Below are 27,863 nucleotides of genomic sequence, written 5' to 3' on the forward strand. Positions count from 1 at the left end.
TCTCACCATGGGAGACCAGCGCCCCACAGCCACCTGGCTGTCCCTTGCACCCAGAAGTATGCCTGTGCAGCCTGTACCTGCAGAATCGCCAGCTTTGACTCCACAGGCTGAGGCCAATGCCCCACCCTGGCTGCCTCCCTCACGGTTGGGTGTCTGTCGCTCTATTAGGACAGGGTCCTGTGGGTCTCACTCCCTGTCGAGGCACTGACACCTAGAGCTCGAGGGACTGGCTGGTGACATACCATACTTAAGGTGGCTGTGCGGGTGTAGTCCAGGACTGTGGAGGACTCCAAAGAGCCATCCCTGTGGCCCAAGGCAGGCCCTAGCCCCTTAGCATGGTGGGGATGGCACACAGGTTTTGGGGTAACTGCATGAGGGAAGCGAGGGTAAGAGAAATGTAAAGGGTCTAGTTCTAGTGCATCCCCCTTATTCCCTTTGGGTGGGTTCAAGGCCCAAAGGCAGATGAAGAGGGGACCCCGGGTTGGCTGTCCCTGCCGCCCTCAGCATTGACACGCCAACAGTCCATGCAGTAAAGTTACATTCCTTTATTGTCCCTGTCTCTTACAGTCAGGGGTGCTGCAGGCAGGCTGTGCGATGTGTGAGTTCACTGCAGGATGGTTACAGAAAGGGGCTGATGGGTCTGTAAACATGAGTGTGTGTGTGTGGCCACCTCTGGGCCATGTGGACAGGGAGCCATCACCCTGTGACGGACTCGAGCAGCTTCTACGGTCCCGGCCTGTGGCTCCTAGTACCAGATTCTTCAGTCAGGGTTTTCTCCTGCAGTAGCTCACCCGACCACTATTCCAGGAAAAGCGGGACTACTGTCCACCTCTGTGCTTCAGGTGACAAAGCTAAGTGAAGCACGGAGGGCTGAGCCCCTTGCCCAAGGTCTATAAGATGGGGCAGAGCCAGGACTGAACCCGGCAGCCTGGAAGGGTGTGAAGTGGCCACATCTCTGATTCTCACTTGCTAGAGATGCAGCGAGTTGTTAGGGTGCTGGGAGGACCTGCTCCTTAGGGCAGTGGCAGATACCTGGCACAGCTGAGCCATTTGGATCTGCCACCCCTGGTGTGACACTAAGGTGGTTCTGGCCCGGCTGCATCGTGTGAGGCAGGTAGATTTGACAGCAGTGAAGAAGTGGGGTGCTGAAGTCCTCAAAGCCCCAGAGCCATGGCGTGGGCTCAACAGGAAGGGCCGTGCTCACTGGCTGCTGTCCCCTGAGCTGTGTGTGTGGGTAAGGTAAGGTACACGGGGTGCCTGTCCCACAGGGGCTGCGTGGGAGGAGGGAGTGGAAGAGCCCTGAACCTACTCAGCTCCAGGCCCATGGGGTGATTCCTGCCGTTGTCTGAGCGCCCAGCAGGCTGGGGGTGAGCACAGCTTCTCACCCCGAGAAAGGGGAACTCCTCTCCTCCCCTCGCTTGCCCGCATAGCCTGTCAGCTAGGGTGGAGGCGGCACTGGCACAGAGGGCCCAGTCAGAGTGAAACCCGTGGCTTTGCTGGTGAATCTCAGCTCTCTCACAGTGGGGACGGCCCGGAGGGGAACTGAAAGGGAGACTGGGCTGTTCCCTGCAGGCCAGCAACTTCCTCCTGGTGGTCCTGGGGGCCCAGAGCCAGGCAGGGCAAACTGGAAAAGCAGGGAGGAGGAAGTAGCCCTTTGCAACTCACCCATTTTGCAGACAGGCAATAGCTCCAAGAGGCCAGCTCTTCTAAAGCAGAGAGCCAAGTGTGGCCCTGTTGCAGGGCCTCTGGAGCAGGGCTATGCTCCCTGGCTCCCAGGGGTGCAAGAGAACCTTGAAAGGTGGCTGCAGTCCCTCCTTTGAGTTTGAGATGAGGTTCCAGGAACGCCAGGTGAACACCCACGTCAGTGGTGACTGGAGCTGGATGCTCTGGAGCCCAGTCCTGGTCAGGATCCCTCGGCTAACGGTGCCTGCATGCCCAAAGCAAGGTTATGTGTGTGGTCTGAAAAGGTGGCCTCTGCCCCAGTGGGGCTCTCTTGGCCAGAGGAGGTGAAGGGTGGATCCCCAAAGCCACAGGTGCAGCTTGTAGGGCTGGGGTATTTCCCAGCAGCCCCTGGCTGCCTCATGTCCACACCCCACCTTGTCTTGGTCCTTTGCCCTTTATCTTTTCTTGGAAGTGGCCATAGACCATCTTGTGAGCTGAAGGAACAATCAGCAGAAGTAGAGATGGGGGCAGTGGAGGGGTGACCTCCATTCTCAGAAAATCCTACCCAGGAGAAGTCAGCCCCTTTTTGGCCCAGGATCTGCAGAGGTACTCTGTGGCGGGGGGCCACTCTCAGCCACTCAGGCCCATGAGTGTTGGGTGTCTGATGGGGCTGAGGTTTGAGTTGGGTTTTCAGCTGAATGGGACTCAGCCAGCCAAACCCAGCTTGGTCCCTTTGGGTATATTGGGAGAAGCCCCAGAACCTGTGGCTAAAGGCACTCTGTTTACCCCACCCTTCTTGTCTCAGAAGGGACATTAGGTTGGCATGGAACTTTCGAGGTTCTAGGCTCTGGGCATTGCACAGAGACCAAACCCTGACTCTGGCCCCTCCTCGGGCAAAGACTTCACCTCCGAGATGGCGAGTCTCTTTAAGGTGTGGTGACAGCCCTATTTCCTAGGGTTAGCCTGATGGAGTCCTGTACTAGAGGTAGCTGACCAGTTGCTGACCAGTTGCTAAAGAGGGAGGGCTGAGGGCATGACTAAGGCCTCGGCTCCCTGGGCATAGTCTGTCCTCTCTGGGCACAGAGTTCTTTCCTCCACCAGGAGGGAGAGAAATAAGACACCAGAGCATGGGGTGGACCACAGCCAGCATAGGTTTCTAGATCCCAGGGTGGGGAAATCCAGGCTTGCTGCTGCTCAAGGGTGATAAGCCTGACTGAGTGCCTCTCTTGACACCTAGAGTTCAAAGCCCAAGCTGCAGGCAGCCTGCTCCAGCGTCCAGGAGGTCCGGCGTTGCACCCGCCTGGAGATGCCCGACAACCTCTACACCTTTGTACTCAAGGTGAGTGACAGGCCTTCCCCACTGGGCCGGGAGACAGGCTGCAGAGCCTCACTGCTGCCCCCTACCAGGTGAAGGACCGCACAGATGTCATCTTTGAGGTGGAAGATGAGCAGCAGCTGAACACGTGGATGGCAGAGCTCCGGGAGTGCCGAGGGTGAGGCCCTAAACCCCACCCGGCACAGCCTCTCCTGCACCCTGACCTGCCCAGGTCCTCACCCAGCCTCTTCTCCAGCAGGCCGGAAAGCGAGGTGGAGCCGCCTGTGCCCTCAGCCCTGGAGCCCGGCCTAGCCAGCTCCCCAAGGGGAAGCACAGAGTCCCTTAACCAAGGTAAGAGGGCTGGGACTCTGTCCTGGGGGAGCCCAGCGGGGACCTGGCCTCACCCAGGACACATGCATCACTACCTTCTCTACCAGGTGCTTCTCCTGGAGGGTTGCTGGACCCAGCCTGCCAGAAAACGGACCACTTCCTGTCCTGCTACCCCTGGTTCCACGGCCCCATCTCCCGAGTGAAGGCAGCCCAGCTGGTCCAGCTGCAGGGCCCCGCAGCTCATGGTGTGTTCCTGGTGCGGCAAAGTGAGACACGGCGCGGCGAGTACGTGCTCACCTTCAACTTCCAGGGCATAGCCAAGGTACGGGCCGGGCGGGGCTGCCCCACGCCTGGCAGGCCCTGGGGGGCCAGTCCTGAGCCTGCGTCTCCCCTACCCGCAGCACCTGCGCCTGTCGCTGAGTGAGCGGGGCCAATGCCGAGTGCAGCACCTCCATTTCCCCTCAGTGGTGGACATGCTCCACCACTTCCAACGCTCCCCCATCCCGCTTGAGTGCGGCGCTGCCTGTGACGTCCGCCTGTCTAGCTACGTGGTCGTTGTCTCCCAGCCACCAGGTGGGACCCTCCTGCCCGTCTACAGGGGAGCGGGCGGAAACTGGACCAAGGGCATGCAGACCTTCCACTGTATCCACTCACCCTGACTGTGGTGTCAATCACTTGTCTGCAGGTTCCTGCAACACCGTCCTGTTCCCGTTCTCCTTGCCTCGCTGGGACTCAGAGCCAGGCCTTCCTCACCTCAGCTCTCCTACCTGTCCCCGGGGGCTAGGCCCCGAGGTGCCCCCCGGCCGCTCCTCTCCCCCAGAGCAGATCTTCCACCGGGTGCCTTCGCCCGAGGAGCTGGCTGACAGCCTGCGGCTCCTGGAGCCTGGGCCTGATGTGCGGGCTCGGGACTCAGACTATGAACTGGACACGTCCTCACGGAGACACTTGCGGGCCATCGACAATCAGTACACACCCCTCTGACAGGCCGTGGCCTCCAGACGCACAAGGAACATGCAGAGTTGTGGACTTGAATGTACCTGTCTTTCCTCCCTCCCAGAGAGAGCTTGAAGGGCCTCCTGTGAGTTCCACCACCTGCTTTCTCCTCACTGTTTACAGATGTAGATCATGTTCGCTGACGCCGCCTGCTCCTGCCCTGGGTCCTTAGACCAGTCACGCTCACTAGAGGCGGCAGGGTGAGGCCCAGGGCCTGCAGTGGAAACTTGTTCTCTTTCTCACTGACATTGTCATCACGGCTGATGACAGACTTTTATTAGGGGGTCATCAGGAAGCCCAAAACACTAACAGCCCTGGATTCTCCCATGGTTTTCCCACCGTAGCTCTTGCCACAGGTGACCACACCTAGTCCTGCTTCTACTCTGCTTTAGGACAACGCTCTGTCAGAGGGACAAACTAAAAAGCTCAAAAATGATTTTAAACATTTTACCTCAGATTAATTTTTTAAAGGATTCAGGTCTCAAAACTAAACCCTTGCTTGTCTCACTGCACTGTATACTAACACCCATGCCACTTTCCTACGTAGTTGGAGACAGCTATGCAGCCCTTCCCGACTAGGTCCCACTGCCCACGCCACGATGCTTGGCTTCCTTGGCCACCACACCTCAGGACAGCCACCTGCTGCTGAGCAGCCACTGTCCTTCCTGTATGTAGAGAAGTGAAGCATGCGTGTCACCCTTTCAGGGAAATTCAGGCAATTACTGAAATAGGGTGGCAAGGGACAGCTCTACCCCAGTGCCTTATGAATAAAAAACTGGATTCTGGTTTACAGCAGCTTTGTGGTGAGAATTAAATTAATCGGAGGGAGGACCACAGAAGGGGAAAAAGGGCCCCCTGGGCCCTTCCTGGTAAATCCTCCCCTCACATGGCCTGGCTCAGAGCCCCCCGACCCCATGTGGGCTTTAGGCTCATCTGTGAGCCATAATTCAAGCTAGAAATCTGGTGTCATAGCTAATGAAAGCCTCCTGTAAGAGTCCACCGTACCTGCTCTGTCTAGCCGGTCACTGCAGACACGGATTTGATGGAGGATGAGTGTGCCTACACACCACCTCCACCATCCAGGTGGGCCCTGAAGCTAACGCTCCATCGACCCTTGCCTTTCACAATTCACAGGGGGAACGGTTCCTCCCAGAACCTTCATGTGGAGGCTCAGGAACAAGGGTGGCAGTGACAGAGTGGCGTCAGCTGCTCCTGGGTGCCTGCAGAGCCATTCAGTACAGCCACTGCAGTGGCTTCTAGGAAACTGGACGTTTAGCATTTATAGATACATCCATCAGAGGCTCGAACTAAACCCTGGCCTACAACCAACAGTCCTGCCTGCCTTACCTGGGGCGAGGACTTGGTCTGCTCCCTCCAGCCATTCTCTACACTCTGAGTCAGACTTTTTCTAGAAAACAAAATTTTCGGGGGGGTGGGGGGGTGGGGGTGGGCAAGCAGCCTCCTCTGCATCACTTTTAAAACCAAAAACTCCTGAGTGCTGTCAAAGACTGCTGAAGCAAACCCAAACCTGATCCAGACTGTGGTCTATTTCTAAGAACACCTGCTTTCCTTTATTTTCTACCCATCAAGCAGATTTCTCAAATGCAGTGCCACGCAAAGTGTGAACCAAAGGAATAAGCAATAGTCTGGATCTCTCTTTTTCCTTCCACGCAGGCTGGGCAGAAACTAAACCCAGTAAGTTCACTCCCTCCAGCCAGATGTCTGACCATCGGGGAGAGGGCCTCTTCCAGCCAAGGGCTCCCACTTCTTTGCCACCTCTCAGGTAGTGTCCAGAGGCAAACCAGGTCCAGCCGACCAGCAGCTCTGCCCACTGGCTGCAAAGTATAAGCTCAGAACCTGTGACACAGAAGTGGACATCACACCCCAGACTGCTTCAGGCTGAAATGTTCAAGAAAAATATCTCCTTCCTTAAACACGTCCTAGTTGCCAGCACAGCTCAGATACATCCTGACAAAAAGCCCCCTCGGCCTGGGGGGACGTGACGCTGAGCCAATGCCTGCTCTTCCCCGGGCACCTCCCTGCTGGCCACTGCCAGCCAACCCCCCTCCTCGAAAGCCAAGGCCCGGAGCACCACAGGACCCCTCCGGTTATCTGATCACAGGAAATAAGCATAGCTTGACAGCCCCCAGCACCGGCACCTCCTTCAGCTGACTTCAGTCAACTTTTAACACTAACAGTCACCAGCACCAAAGAATTAAGTCAACTAACCTGCCTTCAATTTTAGACCAGCAATCCATATGGCTTTATCTGGTATAAATCTTCTGCCTTTGATCATTTCTGGATCGTGTAGGAAAAAGGAATAGCAGTCATTAAAATCTTGGGCCAGAGAACACTATTTTTACATAACAATTTCTTAACCTAAAAACAAGGCCTTGACCTCTTCCCTGAGGGTAGACTGAGATCCCTTCATACTTTCATTCAGGGCTAAGTCTCTTATTGCAGATGTCAGTTCTAAGCCCCCACAGGAGAGGGACTTGACAGTTCTCCACTGCCTCCTAACAAGGACACATCTGACACCCAGTGCGTGGTCGGAATAAGCAGCACATTGTAACGACGACACAGAAAGTGGATTCATCTTGTACCATTACAGCCAGAAGGTATCTAGCAAATTTTTATGTATTGTTTATGTACTGTACAAGTAACTTATTCTTGAATAATGCAAATTTTGCTATAATGTACAAATTGCTCTATGTGAATTTAAAAGTTTTCAGAACCTTTATTTGTTGCCATGATATTTACCGGCTCTGTTTTCTTCGACTGTGGCCTCTCTGCAAGACCCTTACCCCTGCTCAGACACTTGCTTTCCCCTTGATCCCCCTCCCACAATATGAGGACATTAACAGGTGCCTATTTTTATACCAGTAAGCTGCTGTGTATACGCCTGCATCTTGTCAAGCCTTCCTACCCTCTAGTTTTGACAGTCTTTTTTTTATAAAAAGTATCTCCTGCCCCCTACTGGTAAGACAGACAAGATGCTGCACCCAGACTGCATTCATCTAGCACCACTCATGTGGGCTCCGCAGACAGTAAAAAGGAAGCTTACAGGATCAGCGACAGCCTGAGGGCGTGGGGGCTCAGTGCTGCCCAGCTCTGGCCGGCCTTCCTCCTCCTGCAGCCGCTGCTAATCCACCTCAGAGAATAGCTCAGTCTTGGCTTTTTCTACAGATACCTTCAACCAGAACTAAAGGTGAAGAAGAAAAATCATTTGACAACTGCCTCCTGGAACGTTAGGAAAGCACACTCAGCCCGCCCGGCTTGATAGCACATCTCCTCAACAGAGAAGCTTACACAAACACACACTAACTTGATGTCAGTTTTTAAAACTTTTTTTATTTTTTAATTTTTTTTAAGTTTTTATTTTATATTATCTACAAAGTAAAAGTTTTTCCCTTAACTTAAAAGTTGAACCACTGTAGACAGTGATCAGCTCATCAAACTTGATTTATAAATAATAATCCGCCGGTATGACGGTAAGAATTTACTGAACCTTTGTTGAGTTTAGTAAAAGGGTGTTCCGAGTCTTGATTTTTTTTTTTAGCAGTAATAGCAAGAATCACTCTTGTTACTTCTTTTGCTAGCTGATGTGTTTATGACTTTCAAAGGGTCATTAAAAAATAAATAACTTCCAGTTTCAGCAAGCAGAGCTAGGGTACTTGCGGGACTCTGAACAGCAGATGGAATTATGGAACGGCCCACAAGTTCCTAAATGCCGCTATTCGGTCCAAATGTCTTTCACTGCAAGGTGAACTGTTAGCATTCCTATTGGATGTTACAAGAAATCAACGTATATTTTTAAAAACAAAATAAATGAAATTCTAGTTTTCTGTGCTTCCAGTTGGTAGAAGCAGTAGAAGGGAGGAGGGGATTTGGCCTTTGGGTTCCTCCAGGGCAGCCTTACAACTGCTGTTGGTGGTGGGCTTGTACTGTAAGAAAGAAAAGGGAATATTTAAACACAAAACTGGCAACACCACATGAGCCTAGTGTCTGCAGCACACGACTGTACACTATCCTTGTGCTAGCTCAGCAAGACTCAAGATTAAATTCACTTTTTCCCTCCCATCTGCATGGGGGGGTGGGGGGAGGGAGGGTGGGTAGAAACAAACCAGTCAGACATAAAACCATTTCAGATAAAACTCCTACAAGACTTCTTGCCCATGGGCTAGGAAAAAGGCCTTACTTAACGTACCCCCTCCCAAAATACTAGGCCAAGCACCAGTACTGCTTTCAGAGTAGAAGTTCGCCTGTGAATAAAGCCACGGCAGCCTCCCTGCGGGGCGTGGACTGGAGCTGACACTGCACTCACCACCAACCACACACAGCACCTGTGCACCAGGAGTGTTCTCAGAGCTCCACTCAAACTCTGCTCTGGTGACAACCCCCCACATGGCAGACTGCTGGGCCTCAGGACGGAACACGCCGCCCTGTCCAGCCTGTCGTAACAAAGAAGGCCAACTGAGTCCTAGGCATGCGCCAGCCACCCAGACTTCTGCTGCTGCTGCTCATCAAGCCAAATCCTGGAGACCAAAGAACACACAGACTAGGCTCCGGGAGCCTCAGGCCCTGACACTGAGCTGACCGTCACAGTCCCTACTGTGCGCACTGGAACGGATCTTGCTAGCTCTCCAACGTGGGGTGTGAAGCGCTGGCCCTGCCTGCCCTTTGCCCTGTGCGAGCAGAATGCTTTGGGTGCCCCGGCGGCCCCTGCACACACACGCCTCACCTGAAGGGTGCGTCATATAGGGGAAATGCGCTGTTGTCGAGACTGGAATGGGCTGTAGTGCACTTTGAGCGAGGGCGGCCTGGGGACCGCCGGGTGGCTGTGTCGTCATTAGCATCATTGGCGCATGGGCAGTTGGATGAGAAGGAACCATTCCTGACTGTACATGAGCCTGAAACAGAGAGCTCTTTTACGCATACAGGCAACATCTCCGCTTAAACAACATGTCAACTGTGTTCCTTTCACTGGGCTGGGGCTCGCAGGAAAGGGCAGCGGTGGGCCTGCAGGGCCCTTTCTTTTCTCTGGGGATACTCTCTAGGGCATTATCAGTTGACCTACAGACATGCTTCACCCTCTGTCAGATCCTGCAAGCTGGGGACAGGCACCAGTGAGCCTGGTTGCAGGGCGACCTCGGCCTAGTCGTCAAGATCTGGGACGCTGGGTCTGTGTGTGAGGTGGGGCCCTCTCAAAGATCACACTGCTGAGCCAAGGGTAGCTTCTCAACTGAAGATGAGGCAAGATGCCATGATTCAGAGTCTGGCTTCCACGTATTTTTACAGATAACACCTCTTTCAAATAGGAAAGCAGGTTATCATAAAGGCAGGGACTGTCAGATTCCCTTTTATGGGTCACTCAGACCTCTTCTAGTTTGTCCCTCCCCCTGCTGCTTGCCTGCCCACCAGCACAGCTCACTGAAGAGTGCATCAGGGCAGGAAGAGAGACTCTCAGGTCCCCTTTCCGCTGATGGAGAAGGAGAAGGTAGCAGTTCATGGCTCCATGAGCTGAGGAAGGGTAATCTGAAGTGATCATCTGGGCGGCCCAGTGTCCCTGTACCGAGACAGGAATTCCACATGGTCTCCCTGTTTAGATGGAAAGGTGGCCAGAGCCAGCCCCAGGGATGGACCCAGCTCTGCAGGGTGCGGCAGGGCCAGGAAGAGCCCTGTTTCCTGCCTCCCACACTGGGCACTGGTCCAGGCCACGATAATCTTGAATGAAACGCCATTTTTACTCTCTTACACAGTCAATTGGGCCCATGGCATGTTGGGCTTCCCTGTAAGTGGTAACCTTTACTCTCGGCACACAAACACAAAAGTGAGGCTTTAGGAACCCAACTCACTTTCACACATACCTGCGAAGCCACCAGCCTCTGCCAGACGCCTGCAGGGCCCCGGCTCTCAGGACGCTCTCATTCAGCCAAACCACGCTGGCCCATGCCGGACCAAACCAGCTCCCCACCCCACCATCCAAAGCACATCATCAACTGCAGTGCGCTGTCCTACAGAACCTACACTTGGCAGGACGAGGACACCCAGACTGCCCAGAGCGGTGAACCTCTAGCTACAAGGCAGGCTCCTGAGAGTCAGAGCCAACTGAGACAAATCCCTAACGACACACCAGGCCAGACCTCACTGGCACTATTTGACCTAAAATGGAATTCAATCAGGTGGGTCTAGTTTAGACCCGACCCAAGGAAGTTGTATTGTTAAAATAGCAAAATAGAAAAAAAAAAAAAAAAACCCATCGCATACAGCCAGTTCACCCTTATCAAGCCCCAGAGGGCACAAGGACAGTGCTAGAGCCAGCTTCAGTGCCACTCCTCCTCAGGAAGACAATCCAACTTGGCCTGGATTGCACTGGCCCTTTTTCAGCAGCTGACGCAGACAGCAACCACTGAGACAGCACACACACCTTTCCACCGTTAGAACCTTACTACACTGGAGGTGAGCTCCCAAGTGTCTCCAGGCTGCTCATTAAGAAAAATGGTTCAGAACACCTGGTGCTCACTGCACCGATGTACAAGGCCACACCCTTTCAAGTACAACATATGGTCAAAGCAGATGTATGAACAGCCAGGGAACACAACTGGTGAGACGTCTCTGGAACCCACGAGACTGACATTCAAGCTGACAAGCCCAGGGTTGGCCGCAGAGAGCTCAGCACGTAGGGGGGCCCACCCTCCCTGCCAGGCTTCAGGGGTGTGTGTGTGGGGGTGTGGGTCGGGGGATGTATACATACGTGTGTGTATACAGCAATGAGGCCATATACACAAAGCAAAGCAGACACAGAAAGGAAAGAAGGGCTGGGCTGCATTCCAGAATCAAAGGTATCTTTAAGGTCTCACTTGGGAAACGTTTAAGGGCTGACCAGTCAGCAACTCCACTGACTCCATTACAAAACCACACAAACACTCACTTCGGGCCAGAGCACATGTACCGCACAGGGAAAGGGAACAGGTGAAGGCACCACACACAGGGTATTCTAGCCAGAGAGCTTCTGGCTCTGCTGCTGATCTGACAACCTTCACATCCTACTTGCTCTTGACAGAAAGTTGGCTAAAGCTGGTTTACCTGAGGTACGTGGGCCATGTGGGGTGGATTGGTGTATGCCGGCTGAACATGAGAAGGATGGATCGTAAAGACGGTTTGTTGTGCTGTTGGGAAACTATTTTGTGGCGACTGCGTGTTGGAGGCAGGTGTCATGGAGGGTGGGGTTGGCGCGAGCCCCGCGTGGTAGATGGCTGACTGCTGCTGTGGACTGGCCAGATGGAGAGCCTGGGCCGCCTGGTGCTGATGGTGCTGCAAAGCGACCAGCAAGAATTGAGAAAAACACTTTACAGAAAGCAGTTGAGGGTCACACCCAAAGCTGAGCTCTGCGCGCGTGAAAACAGGCCCTGATGAGGGGCACTGAAAGTGCGAGAATGTATGGGGTGGTCAGAGCAGGGCCGGGGCTGCCTCCTGCCCAGAGGCTCCTTTCTGGGGACCAGAAGCCTGACTCTCAGCCTGACAGTTCCAGGCTCTCAACCAAGCAGAGGTAAAACAAGACTCATTCTTCCCCCGGGAGTGAACAGATGTCAAAGCTGATCCTTAACAAACACAACTGAAGATACGAATACAAAAAAACCCTCAAAACACAATAGGAATGTCCCAAGGCATTATAAGTCCCCCCAGTTCTTTACATACACTACATGTTAAATTGGACGTTCAATATTGACCTTACCCAATCATGGTATTTGACTAAAAGCCCCAGGAGGCATAGCCTGCTGAACCACACACAGGTTACCTGAGAGAAGGGCTGCCACGTGCTTTCATCTCCAGGTACCTAGCACCTGGCCGGGCACTTGAAAAGGGCTCAGTAAATACGGAAAAGGAGGGTCTCTGAAGGCCTCTGTTTTCTCCTTACCTGAACGGGGCTGGGGGCAGGGTGACTTCCACCATGTTGGCTTTGCTGTTGTCCGGTGGGGGTAGCCGAAGGCTGAGGATGTGGAGTATGTGGGTGCAGGGTAGCGTTGGGGTGCGCATACTGCTGAGCAAGGGAACCAGTGGAAACTGAAGAGAAAGAAAAAGGAGAGTGTACACCGACATGTGATGATCTCGATTGTTCTACTATGTCTCGTCAGCTGAGCTTTCTCCATGAGTGCAAACACCTAACTTACACCATTACCACTCTCCATACATTTTCTTGAAAAAATAAGTGTAAACTCATTATTTAACAACGAAACTAGCATTGGATTCATATGCTGACACAGCTGTACACATTTTATTATAAAATCTAGTTAGTTTGAATTTACTCTTAAAATCGTCACTAGGTTTTCCTGAACAGGCAACATGAAAGCGTGGGTAGAAACAACTCGATCACACTCTCACGCTCAGGTCAAGGCCATCATCGGGCTAACCTCACCATGCTACTGCCCTGGAGCTGGCAGTGTCCAGGGGGCACAGACGCTTTCAGGGTGGGAAGGGAGGGTGGTACAAGTCATCTCTGCTCACATGTGCCAGGGTCAGGGCTCTATCTTCAGGGCCAAATGACCTAAACCTCCTTTGGCTGATCAGAGGAGCCACTCTGTCACTTAGTTTGTCCCCTGGGGCCTCTGCTTTACAGAATCGCACAGACGACATTACCTAAGCTATGTAAGAAAATCAGCCCCTTCAGAGCCCCCAGCCCTTTAGAAGGGACTTCACTAGCTAGAGGAACTTCAAAGAAAATAGGATGGGCCAGTTTAGGTGATACTTTGTTCATTAAAGATAAGAACCAAAAACCAATTCTTAGTAAGTCTCCGCTAAGGCCAACCCTTGGGACAAAGCGGGGAGAAGACGTAGAAACTCATCTGCTCGTGTCTTCCAAAAACAGCAATTCGAGAATCAGAAACACAGTAAGTTGTGTTCATTGCTTCCCATGACTACCAACCAGCACACGATACAAACCTACCCATGATGTCTCAATGAGCTGAGGACAGTCTTCTCAAGATACAGTTGGAACAACGCATTAACTCCCAGTCTTTTCTCAAGACAGTAATCCTAAGATTCTTTAGAAGCTGAGCCCACGCACAAATAATTCCAAAGCAGTTCCTCCCGGTCTTCACAGAACATGTTAGCAAATACGGACACACGGGGGATGGGTCAGGGAGAAGCAGGCACTGCTGTGGGATCACGAACCCTACACCTCCAGCAGTGAGAGAGGCAAGGCTTCAGGTAGTCACTAAACACAGATGACTTGGTGTGTCCCACATCAATGTTATGTGGAGGGTTAGGCATACGAAGCAAAGGACCACCAACACTCCAGCCCAACTGGTTATCTCCCAGTGCAAATGTCTCTCTTAAAAAAGGGAAGGGTGAGGCAAACAGCCAGTGCTGGGATCATCTGTGCGTCCACTGCCAACACCACAGCTGGGGAAATACTTGAACCTCTAGTGTAAATCAAACAAAGGAGTTTTGTCTATACACTGGTAAAAGTTTCCTGACTGTAAGAGTTAACATGTCGTTGTTGTTAGGTGCCGTTGAGTCAGCTTTGCTTCACAGCGACCCTATATACAACAAAATGAAACACTGCCTGGTCCTACGCCATCCTCACAATCATTACTATGTTTGAGCCCGCTGTTCCAGCACTGTGTCAACCCATCTCATTGAGGGTCTTCCTCTTTTTCACTGACCCTCTACTTTACCGAGCATGACGTCCTTCTCCCTCCTGACTACATGTCCAAAGCACATGAGACGAAGTCTCACCATCTTTGCTTCTAAGGAGCATTCTGGCTTTACTTCTTCCAAAACAGATTTGTTCATTATTTTGGCAGTCCACAGTACATTTAATATTCTTCACAAAGCATAATTCAAAGGCATCAATTCTTTGGTTTTCTTTATTGTCCAGCTTTCACACACACATGAAGCGACTGAAAATACCATGGCTTGGGTGAGACGCACTTTAATCCTCAAGGTGACTTCTTTGCTTTATTAACACTTCAAAGAGGTCTTTTGCAACAGATTTGCCCAATGCAATGTGTCGTTTGATTTCCTGACTGCCGCTTCCATGGATGTTGATTATGGATCCAAGTAAAATGAAATTCTTGGTAACTCCGATCTTTCTTCTGTTTATCATGGTGTTGCTTATTGGTCCAGCTGTGAGGATTTTGGTTTTATGTTGAGTAGTCCATACTGAAGGCTGTAGTCTTTGATCTTCCTGAGTAAGTGCTTTAAGGCCTCTTTGCTTTCAGCAAGCAAGGTTGTTAATGAGTCTTCCTCCAATCTGGATGTCACGCTCTTCTTCATATAGTCCAGTTTCTTAGATTATTTGCTCAGCATAAACCTAACCAAATCAAACCCAGTGCCATAGAGTCGGTTCCGACTCATAGCGACCCTATAGGACGGAGTAGAACTGCCCCATAGAGCTTCCAAGGAGCGCCTGGCAGATTCAAGCTGCCGACCCCTTGGTTAGCAGCTGTAGCACTTAACCACTATGTCACCAGGGTTTCCTTGCTCAGCATACAGATTGAATAAATATGGTGAAAGGATACAACCCTAACGCACACCCCTTCTTGATTTTAAACCATGCAGTATCCCCTTGTTCTGTCTGAAATACTGCCTTGTTGGTCTGTGTACAGGTTCTGCATGAGTGCAACTAAGTTAACAAGAGTTGACGTACAGTAGAAAATCTGTATCAATAAGGAAAACTGTGGCAACACAGCCTCTGGGTATTTTTAAGAGGAGTCGGTGACTGTTTTCTGGCAGCTGGGAAAACTGATGTGTTAAGTGCTTTCTTGAGTGTCACAGTCCCATGAGTCTGTGAGAGGAGTCTTCTTTCCTTCAACTCAATCTAAAACACCACCCTGCACCATTATACCCATTTAGTTTACTTTCAGCTCCTCAAAACTGTCTAGGCACTGAATTGGTGTAAACGAGGAAAAAGATTTAACATATGTGTTTATTCATTTTGAACCTGACTTTGCTGTACTTGTAAAAATTTTTTAGTCTTTTGAAAAACTAATTAAAATTCAAAATGTCTGAAAGGAGACTAACATCTACCTAGAGCTGTGCTAATACAGTAGCCACTAGCCACATGTAACTATTTAAATTAAAAAACTACAGACCTAGTTTCTCAGTAGCATTGGCCACATTCCATGTGCTTAACAGCCACAAGTCTGGGGGGTACCGTACTGGACAGCAGTCTGTAAAACACTTCCCAGCAAGTTCTACTGGGCAGTGATGCTCCAGAGTCATTCACGTTGCCTTATTTTCAAGTCATCAGCGTTTAAACTCCATCTTCCCCATGGGACACTTCTTAAATGTTTCATTTTAATAATACTAAATCTATCTGAGGAAAAGCAATTTCCAAATCCCAAATTCTATTTATGGGGTTTCACAAAGACAGTATAGAATCTCCTAAGCCCATAACCACTGCTGTTGAGTCGATTCCGACTCATAGTGACCCGACAGGACAGAATAGAACTGCCCCCATAGGGTTTCCAAGGAGCGGCTGATGGATTCTAACCGCTGACCCCCTGGCTCAGCAGCCAAGCTCTTAACCACTGAGCCACCAGAGCTCCACAGAATCTCATAGCTTCTAATTTTTTTTTAACATTTATTCAAGATTTATTTTTTTACTGAAAAGTTTTAAATTTTACTTTTAATTACCTTGTAAGCAAAGTATTAAGAATATAAAAAAGGGATAAAGAAAAAGACTAGATGGGTGGCGTATATATGTATTTACACATAAAAGCAAAGCCATTGCAAAGAGAATAATGATGTCCATAAAGTCTTATAATTAAGTTATTCATCAATTAGGAAAACATAAGAAATTTGAAACTATTTCCTTGGAGAGAAAATTAAAGATGAAAGGTTTTTCACTATGCATTTTTTACAGGCATATCTAATAAAGGACTCTATTAATATTTCAAGGCTATAAAATACAATGTTCTAAACTATGCTCTAATTTGCATGCACAGGACGAGCTTCAAGTAAACCAAACTGAGTAAATCTACATATGGTTTTGTTTAAAACACCCATTCTCTCCCTGCCTAAACACCAGTACACTACAACGCATTGTGACATAAAAAAAAAAATCAAGCAGATGCAATACATGTATCATAAACTACAAATAAAATTTCAGGTTTACCTAGAAATCTTTTCCTTTGTTCATCTTCTAGCTTAACAGATATGAAAGCAAGTACCTTATCCAGGAAGTTGTTTCCCCCCTCAAATACAACACCTGGGTAGCTTACTGGGAAAAATGTGAAATTTATATTTTAATTCAATATTAGTAACAAAAATATATTCTGGTAGCTTGAAAGGGCCAGTTAAGAGTGAAACAAAGGTGAGACAGGACGGAAATGAAAGGTTAGAAGGGAAGACAGAGACAAGACACCAAGACAGGGTAAGAGAAACAACGTAACAGAAGGTGGGAAAAGAAGTTGCCAGCAGAGGGCTAAGTGCCAAGCTAATTATTTCACCCCTTCTGTTCCCTGTGCTCATTGCCGCTAAAGGTTCCAGGGTGCTTGAACAACAAAGTGAATTCTCTTTGGAATTCTGATTCAGCTACTGTCAGTTAAACTTTTATTGATCAAAATTTAGTGGCCTTCATGAGATCTGCGGGATCAGGTCAAGCAAATCAAAGAAGTATTGCTTTTCTGTTTTAATTACAAATGAAGCCAGGGACCACACCTGGTCCTGAAGTCCCCCTCAACCTCCTGCTGTTTCTTGATATAAACGTTTGAAATTCTCAGTAGGCCACTGGTCAAGTCCTTACAACACTAACCACGTTCCAAACCCTTTTTCCTAAGCCATGATTTTACTGAAGCAGATTCGGTCCTGAAGGCTGTGTGTTTAATTTGTAACGAGGTTTTGTCATTTTGACCTTGGATACACAAGTCATGGGAGATTGCCAGCACTGCAAAACTTTAAAAAGGTCACAAAACAACCTTCCAACTTTTCAACCCAATGTTAAATTCAGAAAAAGAGAAGTGTGAAGGAAAGCTGAAAAGTCTTTAGAAGGGGAATTAAAGCAACTGGATGAAACCATGACAATGCGGCTTACAACAACAGGGGAAAACGAAGCAGCAAATTAAATTACAAGTAGCAGCCTGTTAGTTTTTTTTAAAACACACTGATACTCCCTTCTTAGGGGAAGCTGTGCTAAGGCAGTTAATGCTTAGGTGTGATGATTAAGGATCTGTTATTAGCTACTTACCAGGAATCTGACTCCCAAACTACTAACAGAGACAGTAAGATGGTGAGGATAACTACATTTGAGACCTCCATTTGAGTACATAATAAAATCGAGTTACGACACTGTCTTTTAACAAACTGTAATCACATAGTTTCCCTTTAATAGTATATACATACAGCAAGACTCCTTTTTAAAGAGCATCTATTAAAGGATTAAATTTGTTAACATTTCCTAGCACCAAATAAATAAATAATATGCATATACCTTGTTTTTATCAACTTATTTTTGGATACCAAGTCATGGCCCCATTAATAAACATGTAAGATCAACATGTTTTTTAAACGCTTTCTTAAATCTGGCGTTTAATAAAATTAGACATTGAGTCATTCCAAATAATTCAAAATTTAGTCCCTGACATAAAAATTTTAATCTTAAATATGTTCTAGAATACAGTATTTCACACAGTGGAAAACTATTTTCATTTCTACTGGGTTTCTCCAAGTTAGATGCTCTTCTTATGCAAATACCAAAGACCACGACTAGCCTCATTAGAGTACTGACCTACAAACAGAGAAAACACAAGCTCATTTCTGAAACTAAGTCCTACCAACTTTTTCCACCTTGGTGCAACCACTGGCGTTTTCACAGGCAGGGAGAAGGAGCCTGCGCTGCCACGGCTGTGCTGGTAGAACCCAAGCGGCTAGGTCAGCTTTCCTGCATAAGCTCAAGATGACACATCCTGAGGTGTCTGCTACCTGAATATTTTAATCCTTCATTCATGCAAAGACTGAAATTCGGAAAAGTTTCTCCTTTAGTATTTCATCAACCTTATTCTATTAAAAATAGTGGTAAGGATAATTTTCTTCTTACCAGGACACTTAAAAAAACTATACTAAGCTTGTGACTTGGTACAAAAAAAAAAAAAAAAAAGAGCTGTTCAGGAAGTTTCTCTGAAAAAGGAAAATATTAGGCATTTTCAAAATAGTCATGTTTGCTTGGTATGCAAAAATTAATTCTGAAACAAGTGAATTATTTATTAACTCCAGCTTTCTTAAGCTGGGTTTTATTTCCTTTTTTAAAATTCTAAATGATTTATATATATATATATATTTTTTTTTTAATACTTTTGTCTGGCACAAGGAAAATATTGTTCAACAAGTCTACTCCCTTAACACGTATTCTTTAAAAAGTGTTTTACCGTATAATTAAAATTAGTATAAAAAACCCAACTCACTGGCAAAGTAGAAAGAAGGGCTTGTCTCCTTGTTGTATGGTAATTTGGGACATGCTGAATTTGGGAAATAGAAAGGTAAATTAGCCTTTTGAGGTGTGCATTTTCCTAATCTTCTGGAAAGGTTGACATATTTAGTAATCTGTTTTTGCATTCATGCACAATTCACTTTTCTTATTTTACAAGAGACGACGAGCATTTTAAAATAGTGCTACAGAATTAAATGAGATAGCGTTCTAAGAAAGACACCGTTCTTCTGTGCTGGGGTGTCAATTTCCAAAAGCTGGCTTGCTTAAGTGAAAGGAATAAAATTATCATCTAATAAAAGACCAACATGGCATTCCATTCAACAACTGTGACATAAATAATGTACCAAAGTAAGACATTATTCACCAGGTTCAGTTCAAATGACTCAAACAAGTATAATTTTGCAAAACATTATTAATAGAAGTGCAATTATTCTGAAAGATGTTTATTAGACGTCTGGTAGTGGATCAGAAAGTTTAGAAACAATATTAAACATGGGCATATTATAGTTTTTTATTAAAATATGTCTATAGAAAGTTATGTATACCTGTTTAAGTACGCCTGGAAGGATAAACAGCAAAATGTTAACAGGGGACGGGATAACAGGTGCTTTTTAATTCCTTTTGTTTGCTATATTTTATAACTTATCTGCATTAAACCACCAAAAACAAACCAAACAAGGATTCTGGCTCTAATTCTTCTCCACAGATCTAGTTGGTAGACAAAGTTTCAGTATTACTATTTTGGAAAGGGAAAACCACCACCATAACAACAAAATTACAGATGAATTAGAAGACTAGATGTCAGGGAAACAAAAATTAAAGTCACTTCTTGGGAAGGAGGAGGCAGAGGCAATGATGAAGGTTAGATTAGCTATTAAGTCCTTTCCAAGATGGCTAGAAAGACTACAAAAGGTCAACAACTTTTTAAATATACATCTCCTACTCTAATATTTAACTCTTCAGCAATCTGTTAGCATATTTATGTTAAATCTCCCCCCCAAAAAATGAGTCTTTCATTTTCCAGTCATTAGTGGTCCTATCTATTCTCAAAGCCTTTTGCTGTGGCCGTAACAAATCAATGATAAAAAGGTGACATGAAATTGTCACTGCCACCTGGGTATGTATTGTTCTGTCTGTATGTTTTTAAAAAATCTAGATAGTGTAGCTAAAAAATAAACATTCATTTATACTCAAAGTATGTTCCTGCTTTGAGAATGTAAAATGTAAGTTGTTCAAGGGGGACGAATATAAAATAAGCATTTCTATGCAACAGTTTTTATCTTAGTTTAAAAGAATGTGCTTAAAAATTTGTTCAGAGTGGGCATAATTAGGCTTTCAAATAAATTACTGGAGGTTCAATGAAGAACTTGCTTTAGCAGATTAAATTGTGGCATATGATGACAAAGAACAAAACCACCCATTTCCTAGTGTTCTTTTTGGGATCTACTCGATAGGAATGGGTTTGGTTTTCGGTTTAAGTATCCAAAGGAGAACTTTGGTAAACCAGCAACAACCAAGCCAAGTCTACAACCTGGCCCTGACAATTACAAACTGTGTCAATTGCAGGAAAGCAGTGCAGATGTGGTGTCCTGGCATGAAAGAAGTCGCTTGGGTGACTAGTCCATTCCAGATTTCACTGCTCATTAAAACCACTGCTGTCGAGTCGATTAGGACTCACAGCAACCCTATAAGATAGAGGAGAACTGCCTTATAGGGTCTCTAAGGCTGTAAATCTTTATGGAAGGAGACCACCACATCTTTCTCCCATGGAGTGACTGGTGGGTTAGAATTACCAACCTTTTGGTTGGCAGCTGACCACTTTAACCACTCCACCACCTCAGCTCCCTCACTGTACATTAGGTGTAGTGTTTCCTGTTTTTGTTTTTTCAATATTTCCTATTTATCCACACTTGAATGGACTTCGGGGTCAATGGACAACTGCTTTTCAAATGGAAATATTCTGGGAAGGTAGTTATAAAAATCATTAGTGTCTTAAATATGCTATTTATTGTACAGGCTGCTTGAAATCCATCCAAAAGGCAAAGCCAGACGTTGGCAGCGAGTGAACACACCGAGGAGAAAGATCCTGCCCAACATCTCAGTATTACTACAACGTCTCAAAAGGCAAAGCCAGATGTTGGCAGCGAGTGAACCCACTGAGGAGAAAGATCTCGTCCAACATCTCAGCATTACTGTCTCAAAAGCACGGGTATGCTCTAAAAGCAGGGGAAAGTTTAGCTCAAAAGTTTCAGATCTTATTCCAAGGGTGTCTGCCAGAAAATGGGAGGAAATAAATGCTTTTCCACTTGTTAAATCATGATGTATTCACCAGAAATATATAAACACTCCTAATGAACTTTTCGCCTAAGCCTTTAGCAAACTGGAGGGTTGCTGAAATGTGTACAAGCTGCATAAAAGCCAGCTTGATGCATCAATGGTGCCTTTTCATACACACTCAGTCCTGGTCAAGAGAGTTAAGTCACCGACAGGAGATCATAACAAAGATCATAAACCAAATCAGTCTGTCAGTTTATTTTTCAATTAAATTACAAATGGGCTTCTTGAAAGAAATGTTTTCCAAAATGTAGCAATTACACCATTTTTCATCTAAAATGCATAATCCACAATAAAAAGTTTTTAGAAGCAATAATGTGGAAAATGAAGATCAGATTTTCAAGCATTTATAAAAAGACTGCCTCTAACATTGTAAAATTACCTACCATTAGCAGCCTGTGGGACAGGAGAGGACTCCAGGAGGAAAGCACAGCTGGGCTACGGGCGACGAAAGGGTACCTGTTGCCGCCTGAGGCCTACTACACTTATACTGCACTGAAGCTGTTAGTTATTTCAAAAATGTGGACATAGAAATTAGAAAAGAAAGCAGTACTATCTCAAAAAAGGAGTTCTTAACTCGATTTTGCCTAAACATGTTCGCTCAAGATAGCTAAAGCAAATAAAAAACCAGAAAAACCTAAAATCTTTACATTCTTAGTCATTCAAAAAGTTTAAGGTTTAAAGAACAAAATGTTCACCTAGTTCCGTATCACTATAACTTCATTTTCACGGGAGTATTCTTCTTAACTATATGAGTAAATGTAAATTTATCTCCTCTCACCCCTCACAAATGAAATCCCAACGGTAGAACCTGCATGGCTGTACGGGAGCTCTCAGAAAGTAAGTTCAAAATAAGACTTACAACTTTATGCAGCTGGCACTCATTAAAAGTGCATTTTGAAAAACCTAATATGGGACAATCCATCAATTCTATATGAGGAGAAATTTTATTTTATATCCTCAACGATGAAAACCATATTATTTTATTATTTTAGATAGGTGCTAAGTTGACCTGCACGAAGTTCTCCCTTTGGCCACAAAACTAAGATTCTTTTTTGGCTTATTATTCTTATACATAAATACTATTTAATTTTATACAAGATACCTAATTTCATTTTACCATTCTGTTTTACATGGATTGTACTTAAGGTGTGAATCATGTCTAAAATACATCTACTATGACACCATTTTGACCACGTGAAGTATAGCATGACGCAGAGCCATAGCACGGTAACAGACAGCAATAAAAACCAGTAGTGTCAGGCGCCCCCAGAGCAAGAGGGAAGCAGAAGGTCCTCAGGCTCGAGCACGCTTTTATGCTCTTACTAGGGTACAACTTTCTGGCATGCCTTAGGGAGACTGTACCAAATGATGAGGAGGAGGGGGAGAAGGAGGGAGAGCAGCGGGAAGAGGATACCTTTCTCCCAAAAGGATGCTTCGCTGTTACATACTTCATTACATTTTTGGTTAAGGAAAAAGGAGAGACATCTGAAGATGGAGGGATGCCAGGAACAGAAGTAAAAATGATTTGTCAAGGCTTATTAAGCAGGTCAGTGGTAGAAATGAGTTCATCTTTTAGATTCTTAACCCTCAGTGTCATAAAAAGGCCACGTTATTGCTAAAGTAGCTGTACAGAGCCTTAAAACCGATTTAAAATAGTCACACACACTGAAAAAGACAAACGAAGTGTTTCCTACCATACATCGCATGCGTCTGCTCATGAGCCCCGTACTGAGTTGCTGAAGAAGATACTAAACCAGGCTGGGCATGTGTTGGAGGTGCCATCATCCTAGCATTACCCTGTATTACAGGACTATAGACATGAGGATGCTGTGTTCAAACAAAAAATAAAGAAAAAACGTTAAAATACCACAACAGAGGCAAACAGGTGTCAGCTAGGTGTTTTAACTCCACAGTTTCCAGAAACAACTCTACTAGATGCTCCCTGAAAATCCTAATACCTTTCTTGGCTGTTTCTGTGAAACTTTTACACTGGTCAGTAACCTAGTATATATTAAAAAGACCCCCACCGTAACCCCACCATAACACACAACCACAAAATAGAAAAGAAAATCTTACCATGTTAAAAGTTCAAACTAAAAGTTACTTCAATGGAACAAAAATAAGCGTCAGGAAACCTCAGCCTTACCTGAGACTGATAATGTGGCACATGCGGAACAAGAGGCTGGTTTGGAAACTGCTGAGGACTATAGGCAACATATTGCGTGGAATAAGCTGGAGGGGTGGCTACAATGGGGGGGCCTGCCGCAGAGGCTGGGTGCATCATGGTGCTCTGATGATGCTGGTCTTGCCGCTGTTGGGGCATATTTGGTACTGCAGAAAAAAAGACAACCCAGTGCTAGAGTGAAACACATGACCATGGTCTAGAGGCCCTCAGTGAATGACCCATCTGCCTGCCTCTCCAATGCCATCTTATGCCACCTTAGCCCCACCTCAGCCACTCTGGGTGGCTTTCCTATACACAGGTTACTCCTCAGCCTCCAACACCATTCCCCAATGTCCAGCTTGTCCTTCAGGGGCCAGCGTGAAAGCTACTTCCTTAGAGAGACCCTCTGTGATGACCCCATCCTTGACTGGGCCCCTGTAATGGACTCTAACAGTACTATGGCACTGCTTTTCTTACACACCACTTTCCAGATGATTCCTGTTTCCTTTTTATCTCTACCAGATGTGAAGGTGAAGACTACAGTCCTACCTGTTTGATACACCAAATTATGCTCCTTGTCAGGGAAGGGCACTGAGTTCATTTAAAGAAAAACAAAAGCCCAACAAAAAAGCCAGAAGAGACCCAATCCTAATCTTACCTACATCTCTCTCTCTCTCTTATTTTGTTTTTGTTGTGTTGATGGTTTGTGACTTTGAAGAGACCCCATCTGTTACAGAGTAGAACTGCTCCATAGGGTTTTCTTGACTGTAATCTTGAGCTGAAATGGCTGGTATTGGTCATTCTGAATCAGATAATCATAAAGTCTATGACGCCGGGAATGACAACTTGAAAAGGAATGGCGTTGCATTCATAGTCAAAAAGAAAATTTTAAGATCTATCCTGAAATACAATGCTGGCACTGACAGGATGATATCCACACGTCTACAATGAAAACCAGCTAATATGACTATTATTCAAATCTATGCACCAACCACTAAGGCCAAAGATGAAGAAATTTAAGACTTTTACCAAAGTCTGCAGTCTGAAATTGCTCCAACATGCAATCAGGATGCACTGATAATTACTGGTGATTGGAATGTAAAAGTTGGAAACAAAGAAGGGTTGGTAATTGGAAAATATGGCCTTGGTGATAGAAATGATGCCAAAGATCACATAATTGAATTTTTCAAGACCAATGACTTCTTCATTGAAAATATCGTTTTTCACCAACATAAACGGTGACTATACACATGGACCTCACCAGATGGAATACACAGGAATCAAATCCACTACATCTGTGGAAAGAGACGATAGAAAAGCCCTCGGTCAAAACAAGCCCAGAGACGGACTGCAGATCAGAACATCAATTACTCATATGCAAGTTCAAGCTGAAACTGAAAAAAATTAGAACAAGACCACAAGAGCCAAAGTACGACCTTGAGTATATCCCACCTGAATTTAGAGACCATCTCAAGAATAGATTTGACACGTTGAACACTAATGACCTAAGACTAGACGAGTTGTGGAATGAAATCAAGGACATCATAAATGAAGAAAGCAAGAGCTCGTTAAAAAGACAGGAGAGAAAGACCAAAATGGATGTCAGAGGAGACTCTGAAACTTGATCTTGACCATCAAGTAGATAAAACAAAAGGAAAAAATGATGAAGTAAAAGAGCTGAACAGAGGATTTCAAAAGGTGGTTCTACAAGACAAAGTATTACGATGACATGTGCAAAGACCTGGAGGTAGAAAACCAAAAGGGGAGAGCATCCTCAGCATTTCTCAAAGTGAAAGAACTAAGGAAAAAAATTCAAGCCTCAGTTGCAATAGTGAAGGATTCTATGGGGAAAATATTAAATGACGTAGGAAACATCAAAAGAAGATGGAAGGAATACACAGAGTCTTTATACCAAAAACAATTTGTCGACATTCAACCATTTCAGGTGGTAACATGTGATCAGGAGCTGATGGTACTGAAAGAAATAGTCCAAGTTGCACTGAAACCACTGGCGAAAAACAAGTCTCCGGGAATTGACGGAACACCAATTGAGATGTTTCAACAATTGGATGCAGCACTGGAAGTACTCACTCCTCTATGTTAAGAACTTTGGAAGATAGTTACCTGGCCAACCAACTGGAAGAGATCTATATTTATGCCTATTTCTAAGAAAGGTGATCCAACCGAATGTGGAAATTATCGAACAATATCATTGGTATCACATGCTAGCAAAATTTTGCTGAAGATCATTCAGAAGTGGTTGTAGCAGTATATCAACAGGGAACTGCCAGAAATTCAAGCTGTATTTAGAAAAGGATGTGGAACCAGGAATATCATTGCTGATGTCAGACGGATCCTGGCTGAAAAAAAAAATACCAGAAAGACAATTACCTGTGTTTTATTGACTAGGCTAAGGCATTTGACTGTGTACCATAACAAATTATGAATTACACTGCAGAGAATGGGAATTCCAGAACACTTAATTGTGCTCGTGAGGGATCTGCACATGGATCTAAAGGCAGTTGTTCTGACAGAACAAGGGGATACTATACGGTTTAAAGTCAGGAAAGGTGTGTGTCAAGGTTGTATCCTTTCACCATACCTATTCAATCTGTACGCTGAGCAAATAATCTGAGAAGCTGGACTGTATGAAGAAGAATGGGGCATCAGGATTGGAGGAAAACTAATGAACAACTTGCATTACACTTGCTTGCGAAAGTGAAGGGGACTTGAAGCACTTACTGATGACAAAGACCACAGCCTTCAGTATGGGTTATACCTAAACATAAAGAAAACAAAAATCCTCACAACTGGACCAATGAGCAACATCCTGATACTCAGAGAAAAGACTGAGGTTGTCAAGGATTTCATTTTACTTGGATCCACAATCAACACCCACAGAAGCAGCAGTCAAGAAATCAAAAGATGCACTGCACTGGGCAAATATGCTGCAAAAGACCTCTTTCAAGTGTTAAAAAGCAAAGATGTCACCTTGAGGACTAAGGTGTGCCTGACCCAAGCCACGATGTTTTCAGTCACCTCATTTGCATGTGAAAGCTGGACAATGAATAAGGAAGACCGAAGACTGCCAAAAGAATGAACAAATCTGTCTTGGAAGAAGAACCACCAGGATGCTCCTTAGAAGCAAAGATGGTGAGACAACATCTTACTTACTTTGAACATGTTATCAGGAGGGAAGGACACCATCCTTGGTAAAGGAGAGGATCAGCAAAAAAGAGGAAGACCCTCAACGAGCCTGACTGATGCAGTGGCTGCCAACAATGGGTACGGGCGTGGCAATAATTGTGAGGATGACGCAGGACCAGACAGTGTTTCCTACTGCTGTGCACAGGGTCGCTATGAGTCGGAATTGACTCCACGGCACCTAATAACAACTACGACAATCTTTATGCAAGCAGATCGCCAGGCCTGTCCGGCGGTGACGCTGGCTAAGTTTCAATCGCCAGCTTTTTGGTTACCAACAGAGTGCAAGCCGTTTGTGCCACCCAGGGACCTTTCACCTCCATCTCTCTTAACTTCTGCATTTCTCCACAACTTCTCGATCCTCAAACACTGCATCACCCAGCACATAGGAGGTTTCTAAATGACAGCTCTTGTGAAAATTGTTATGTCTCCTGTTACTCCACAGATTTCTGCCTGTAAGATGCTTCCCTGGCAAAGCTCTAGTTAAGAACTCGGCTCAACAGTCATCTCCTCTGCAGTGACTTTTCCAGTTCCCCCACAAAGAGCTGGCTGCGTCCTGTGTTCCTCACCCTCCCATGTCTACCACAATAATCTGAGAAGCTGGACTACAGAAAGAAGAATGGGGCATGCTGTACTCTGCTGTGTTTCTGACATCTGTTTCTGGTTCCAAGTCAACCAAGCCACTCGAGGGACAGAACCACATTCTGATTGCTCACAACAACGTACGAGGCATGACGAACAGATTAACTTGGGATGTTCGTAAAATCGTCAGAACTGATTGTACAATATACAAGTACCTGCCATTTTCCTGAGTACCTTTTTATTCTAAATCTTTTGAACTTTTGGCTAAAATTTTATCATGACTGATGCTGAAATTCAGAAGAGCTAGTTACCTTTTTTTTTTTTTAAAAGTCTGTTTTGAAAAGCCAACCTGAAAACAGAAGAAACCAACAGAGTAAAATATTTTTCTGATTTTAATCTTCAGAGAGTACATATATTGAAAGAGCAGCTCCTTTTGGTAGAGAAAAAACCATCCCAAAGTCAGATTCCATTTTTACTAAATAAAAGTTTTTGTCTAATAAGCTAACTGAGCTACCCACTCGCTACAATTTTGATACTTTGTTATTATCCTCACACAGACATTAAAAAGATTAATCAAAAAGCTAGCTGAGTTTACTTTTTTAAAATTAAAAATAAAATTCTAATTACAAAAATAATGCTTGAGTACAATCTTAATGTAAAATACTCAAGCAATACAAAGCAAAATTCCCCTTTCCAGCCATTGGCATACCGTTCTCTCCTCCATTGTAACCACTTTAGGTAACCTTCTAGTCCATCTTCTATACATTCGTACGCATACATATGTACAAAGAGATACGTAATAAGGAGTCTTCGTTATGGTATCTGTTTTTTTCCCAAATTGAACC

General features: G+C 45.8%; 2 protein-coding genes across 15 annotated transcripts in view; one reads left to right on the forward strand and one right to left on the reverse strand.

Moving 5' to 3' along the window:
• SH2B3 (SH2B adaptor protein 3) overlaps nt 1-5,095 on the forward strand; it is a 37,345-nt gene extending 32,250 nt beyond the window's left edge. For 2 of the 3 annotated variants that reach the window (XM_064272217.1, XM_003420308.4), the window contains 6 exons: nt 2,900-3,001; nt 3,070-3,155; nt 3,234-3,328; nt 3,415-3,629; nt 3,709-3,880; nt 3,993-5,095. In XM_064272217.1, coding sequence (XP_064128287.1) covers nt 2,900-3,001; nt 3,070-3,155; nt 3,234-3,328; nt 3,415-3,629; nt 3,709-3,880; nt 3,993-4,288 — 966 coding nt within the window. In that variant the 3' untranslated portion in view covers nt 4,289-5,095. The remainder of the gene's footprint in view (nt 1-2,899; nt 3,002-3,069; nt 3,156-3,233; nt 3,329-3,414; nt 3,630-3,708; nt 3,881-3,992) is intronic. The other variant, XM_064272218.1, reaches the window with a different exon arrangement.
• A 2,536-nt stretch (nt 5,096-7,631) lies between these two features.
• Nucleotides 7,632-27,863, reverse strand: part of ATXN2 (ataxin 2) — a 112,227-nt gene continuing 91,995 nt past the window's right edge. For 6 of the 12 annotated variants that reach the window (XM_064272212.1, XM_064272211.1, XM_064272209.1 and 3 more), the window contains 6 exons: nt 23,215-23,399; nt 22,763-22,895; nt 18,706-18,759; nt 12,219-12,364; nt 11,387-11,614; nt 7,632-9,210 (listed from right to left, as the gene is read on the reverse strand). In XM_064272212.1, coding sequence (XP_064128282.1) covers nt 8,875-9,210; nt 11,387-11,614; nt 12,219-12,364; nt 18,706-18,759; nt 22,763-22,895; nt 23,215-23,399 — 1,082 coding nt within the window. In that variant the 3' untranslated portion in view covers nt 7,632-8,874. Of the gene's footprint in view, nt 11,615-12,218; nt 12,365-18,705; nt 18,760-22,762; nt 22,896-23,214; nt 23,400-27,863 lie in introns of all 12 variants that reach the window. The other 6 variants (XM_064272207.1, XM_064272208.1, XM_064272214.1 and 3 more) reach the window with 5 other exon arrangements.

Source organism: Loxodonta africana, chromosome 19 (genome assembly GCF_030014295.1).
Source record: "Loxodonta africana isolate mLoxAfr1 chromosome 19, mLoxAfr1.hap2, whole genome shotgun sequence".
Taxonomy (NCBI): Eukaryota; Metazoa; Chordata; class Mammalia; order Proboscidea; family Elephantidae; genus Loxodonta; species Loxodonta africana.